Source organism: Nicrophorus vespilloides, unplaced genomic scaffold (assembly GCF_001412225.1).
Source record: "Nicrophorus vespilloides isolate i.1.1-1 unplaced genomic scaffold, Nicve_v1.0, whole genome shotgun sequence".
In the NCBI taxonomy this organism is placed as follows: Eukaryota; Metazoa; Arthropoda; class Insecta; order Coleoptera; family Silphidae; genus Nicrophorus; species Nicrophorus vespilloides.
Window position 1 is genome coordinate 339,536 of NW_017096774.1, and position 6,298 is coordinate 345,833.

At 29.9% G+C, this 6,298-nt stretch overlaps 1 protein-coding gene across 1 annotated transcript in view; it reads left to right on the top strand.

Moving 5' to 3' along the window:
* Nucleotides 1-720, top strand: part of LOC108558152 — a 122,406-nt gene extending 121,686 nt beyond the window's left edge. Inside the window, exon 5 of the mRNA XM_017914974.1 lies at nt 33-720. Within this exon, the coding sequence (XP_017770463.1) occupies nt 33-207 (175 nt within the window). The 3' untranslated portion in view covers nt 208-720. The remainder of the gene's footprint in view (nt 1-32) is intronic.
* The last annotated feature ends 5,578 nt before the right edge of the window (nt 721-6,298 follow it).

Below are 6,298 nucleotides of genomic sequence, written 5' to 3' on the forward strand. Positions count from 1 at the left end.
CGGCTTTACTGCAACATATGTTTCTTGTTAAGGTTATTGACGTCTCTACCTGCCGCCGCTCTTGCCGTCGCCGGAGCCGTAGCAGCTTCCCTCGTCCTGCTGATCTGCTTATCCCTGCACCGTTTGAGGGCGAGAAGGCGCCGCAGGCTAGCCAAGAAGAAGCTTCTGACGGGTCCTCGCCTACTTGACCCGGGTCTCAACTCCTGACATAAGGCACCTCCGCTCCCGGTGGAATTCATCCACGTGGACAGAGAAACAACGGTATGAGATAGAGTGTCTGTCGGTCCGTCCGTCCCCTTGCTCACCAGATACCTACAGGTGCCTTCGAAACACAAGCGGGTTGTTGTGACGTACGCCAATTGCAATTTTCCACGCTGAACACGCAGATTCACAATTCCGTTGATTTATTCATTTTCATTACGCAACAAAACAAAATACATAACAACAAAAAGAAACTAGTAAATAACGTATGCGGTCAACTGCAAAAATTGTGGATGTCGCGAAGCCATTCTGCTTGGGCACACAACATTAATCACCCGATGACAAATCAATCGATTACTATTCAATCGACTCCCTGTGTCAGACCACCAACCAACCGACCTACACCACCCACCCCCTTCAAACCCCGTTCAAACCAATTGTGTAATTTGTAAACTTCATGAACTCTCACTGTGCGAGGAAACACACGCGTACACAACACACCTACCTACATTCATACATACACACATACATAACATCTAAAAGTAGGCTTCTACACAAAATGGAAGCGTTTCAAGATCAAAAACAAAATTTAATAAAAAATAAAAATAGTTGACAGTTTACAAAATAAATAAGCGCATCCATTTTGTGAGGCCGGAAGTCCTGAAATTTAACTAATTCTGCGTTTTTGTTTTAGTGAGTGAGTGAGTGAGGTGCACACAATTTCTTTGTTTTGTTATGTTTAGTGAGTTTGATTGAAAACGAGAGAAAAAATATATATATATGAAAAGCTCTGAGATTCCTAGTCGTTGCAAAGAGTGCCAAAAAGAACACACGCATCATGCATGTAAGACTAAGCATAACCTAATTAGGAATTAGTTTAGTTAAGCGTTAAGAGGACTTCGAGTGTGGAAATGAAAGAACGTAGTTTAATTTTTACGAAGAGGCGAGTGTCTCCGGTAGGTACAACCCTTATTTTCTTTTCAATTTTTCGTTTTGATATATGTGCTACTATTACACTTCATCAAAACTTCATCACGCTTTTCTCTATATAAAGTTACAACCCAAACGATAATGATGATTTACAATACAAACAAATATAGTTTATCAAATATAATCAATACCTAATGTATTAATTTAATTATTAAACTATTCAATACAAATGAATTTTGTATTCAGTTGAATGGAAATTGATTCGGTTTTGCCCGGAAGTGTGTGTATGTGTAAACATTTAAAGATAATTAATTGAAAATCAATTATAACACCATTTGCTGCCCGTTTGCGAAAGCCTTCCAATTAAAAAGGGAGACTCCGATTAATTGAACCGTCCCACTCGATAATAAATTACCCCGAAGATTGCATCAAATTAGTCAACTATCGTCTTTCGTTCAAAATCGCACCGCTATAAATAACATATATCAATTGGTTTCTTGTTAATCTCTAAAAATTGATTCAAGTACAACAAAAAATGTAAACATCCCTTCTTCATTTAAAGAATATTAAATTTAATGTTACCCCAATTTTAGTTTTTATATGTTTATGTAATCGCACACTCATAACTTCTTTAATACTACAACATATTAACTCTTGTTGGAAAAGCTATTTAGCTGCATGTAAACTATAACGTTCTATTTATTCCTACGGGATTGTGATTAAACACTGAATATGTACATTGTTTTAATTGCATATTACGAAACAAATTACAACTATTATTTAAAATTACGCAACCTCATTTACAAATCAATTTTAAAAACTTTTTTTTATATAATCCAAGTTTAATAGTTAATTAAATATTGAAAGAAATCCAGTTTAGCCAAAATAAAACATAAATTCTCCTTTCGAAATCAATTATGATTTGTTTTCTATTTTCTCAGTATAATTATAATTTCAATTTGCAAAATAAATCAATTAATGTTTATTAATTACTATATTTTAATTGAGTACGTTTACTTCATTAACAATCCTATTGAAAATTAATTACTATGATTATTTTAATTAACATTATAATTAAATCATTTACTTTAAACATAATTGAATTTATTGTAAATGATGAGGAGCATCGAAAACCATAATTTACACGTTTAAAGTTTCTTTTTTTATATTGTAACAGTATTTATTTTTTTCATATGCAAATCCTGATTTATTAGTTGGAAAGGTGTTTTTATCGGTTGATTGTTTTTTTAAATTTCAATATTGAATTTATGGAAGGTTGTCTGGATCAGCGTTGGCTTTGGGATTAAAAGGTTAAAGTTTAGTTCATAATATTCCCATCTGCATTACTTATAAAGCAACTGCTGTACGCATTCATTGCACAATGGAAATTCCGGATAACATAACAATTAATGTTTGTTGTATGTTTTAATACTTTGTAATTCCAATTATATCCGGAATAACATAATCTAATGGAATGCAAAGCCGTATAGCATATGGTGACTAGGAGACCAATTTCAATCCTGGATCAGAATCCCCGAGGTTTCGTTCGCAAAATTAAACTTTTCCGACTTTAAAAAAAATAACAAATACCGACATTATACGGCATCGATTTCAGTAATGAAAATACTGAAAGTTTTCATTTTGAATTATGCAATAATATAAAGATTTGTTTTTATTTAAGTAATTTCAGCAATTATTTTATAGTATATAATAAATTTTACATTACTTTAATTAATTAGATTTTCATTATTAAACTAAAGTTTAAAAGCAGTAGATGAATTCATTTGACAGTGACATTTTTTCATATAATTAATTGTCATCATAGATTTAACAAAATCGCATTATGAAACATAATTTAAGAAATGTATATATTTGTATGTATACTAAAAATTTTACTTTACGTATTAATAAATTTTATATTTAAATATTATATCTCATTAAATGAGACGCATAGCTCGATGATTGCAAAGATTAATTAAGAAAATATTAAACTAAATGTTTATGATTATTATAATGATGTACATATTACCTATACTAAGTATATTCTAATTAAATATTTGATGATAATTACTTTAAAAATAACTTTATTGCATGATTGCTTGACTCTTGAAAATTATAATAGATATAAGGGCAAAAATACTTTGGTCGTTCGCCCTTTAACCTAAATTAGGGCTAATAAAAATTAGTATATGAGAAAATAAGGTTGTAAATAATAAATTGTGATTGTAAATATAAAAATAATATCTAATTACAATTAATATATTATTGCTCAAGAATATAATAAAGATATTTATTTATCATTACTTGACTTGCTTTTTTAATATTTATATTAATTTAAAAGATATTAATGAAAAATTTGTTTTAATTAAAATCATTCGACCTTTTATTAAATATGTAAAGCTTTGTTATTAATATTTGTACTGTTTCATAACTAAATTGAAACTTTTACATATTAAAGTGACTACATCAGATTTATAAGCTTACAATGTTCTGCAATTTAGAGGTTTTAAACCTTTTTTTTTTTGGAGAAATTAAAATATTTATTTTTTCAACTAAAAACCAGTTTTTGTAGCTAGACATAAAATATAAAAGTGAATTAATTATTATAATTATTTAACACAAAATCGATTTTAAACTATATATATATATATAAATTTGCTAAAATATTGTACATACTTAAAAACTCGTTATACAATATTTTTCATGTTTTTAAAGAAGTATAAAAGATTAGAATTTGTAGTAGTATAATAAGGATATCAATATTTTTAATTTTGAAGGATAATTCCTTAAGAATTTCGTCGTTCATACCAGTACTATTATGTAATTCTAATTTTTATTACACTTTCTTTATTGCAATTATTTTGTCTTTGATCCATTGAGTTTACTATTATTATACATACATTATTTTCTTTTCTGCAATGAATTTGTAGTTTATTCAAGATTTCTAAGGAACATACAGCAGATTTCATCTGTGCTTCTATTGAATATATCAAAGATGTTGATTTTATTTTAGTTATCCTTAAAAACATTGATATTTTAGTACTTTAATCCAAATAGATACGATAAGTATGGATTTGTAATAAATCTCTATTTATTCTAAATTAAATTTGTGATTAACTCAATATTTCAATTTTTTAAAAGAATTTTCGATTTTAAATTCATTTTTTATATTGTTTCATTATTACTAATAGTTGCAGCGCGCTCATTGCAGCTCTTCCATTATAAAATTAATATAGTTTTTATTCTGAAATTCACATATACATTTAATTTACATATTTGGATAAATTAACGAAGAAAATAATGAAAAATTCATCGATAGAAAATAGGAAATTAATATATGGTCACATTATTATAATCAACCTTAAAATATTAAATGTTTTTAATCCTGCAAGAATTATAACGATATTATTGTTCTTCTTAAGAGATTTGTGATTTGTATTCATGGAATTCTGCAATTGTAATAGATATATTTCCGGTTTGCAGTTCAATTTATAACTGTACCATTGATTTCACTATTGTACCACATGTTATTTTGTTTGTTCTTCATTTGAAGGTCTTTTTTTTCAAACTGTTGGAGTTATTTTTAACAGTTTTGTTATGTTTACACGTACAATTGTTATGAACGTAGTGGATTTATCAAAGTCCCTTTTAATTTGACCCGTTGGTACAAATTATCCTTAAAAATAAATGTTTTAAAATTTGCAAGAAGGATAACGATATTATTATTCTTTGTAAGAGATTTGTAGTTTTTTGTCATGAAATTCTGCAATTGTAATAAATATATTTCCGGATTGCAGTTCAATTTATAATCGCATCATTAATTTCACTATTGCCCCACGTGTCATTTTGTTTTCTATAAGGACTTCAAAGAGATTTGATTTTTTTTCTTCATTCTAACTGTTGGAGTTATTTTTAACAGATTTGTTATTTTTACACGTGCTATGTTTTGTTACAAACGCAATGGATTTATCGCGTGCGATAAAGTCGGTTTTAATTTGTCTCGTTGTCGGTTTGGGACAAACGGGACACGAAGGTCAATTGCATATTCTTTCCACCGGCGCTATAAGATGGCGCTTGGCTGTAAATATCCGTTGGGGGTGGCTGGAGGAGCCGTGTAATTTATTACCGCGATCCAGTGCAAATGAAAATGGGACACGGTAGCCGTGAGGATTTAGGAATCGCATTCGAACAGACACGTGTGTATATATACACATGTAACACAGAGATAGAGATAGAAGTAACAACCTCATCCTCTCATCCGAGGGGAAATCTCTATCTAATTATCCGCGGATATTATATTTCCGGAAACGGGAGTGTAGAGGTAGGATTCGGTTGTAGAAACGCACGCCAACACCGAACCAGATATCTTTGTTTGTGTTGCATTTGGGAGCTTTTGTCCGTTTTACCGCAGCACACGTATCCCGTGTATACACGGTGGGTGAGGGGATCATTATTAAACTGCAATCATATACGCTACGCCCTCGAAATTTAAAGCAACACACCGCAACCCTCTGAACCGCAATAAAGTAACCTGAACAAACAACATGGAACACCCAAAAATAGTAATGTAATTAGTTAATTGCGCTCTGTTCGGAATCCGCAGAACAGAATCCGCGTGGCCTTTTGTCGGATGCTCTCACATTGTTGCTGCTATAATATTGTCCATGTCCTCTAATTTTGCGAGGACACATGTTCATTTTGTCCCTGAACGCTAGCGCCATTTTGTACATGCAAATAATACCAGCCAACAGATACTAACCGCATCAACTAATATTATTATGTAACCGACATTTTAAAACCGATAACAATTTCATACTATAATACCAACCTAGATTTAATTGTAATATATTTAGTTAAAGTCTAGTTAAAATTGAAAACTGTATTTTTTTATATAAACTACATGAACTATAATTTACATGAATGATTATATTTTATTGTAATATATTCTGTTTAAAATTTAATCGATAATAAAGAGAATTACAAAGGGAATAGAATTATGACCCCTATCACATAATACTATATAATCTAGATTTTAAAAATCCTAAACCGATAACGTTTAATTATGTACAACAATATAAATCAATACACAAATGTACAGCAATGAAATTCACATTTATTTCTAAATTTCACTGTATTATATGAAAACAATGCCAACCTTTGAACTTTG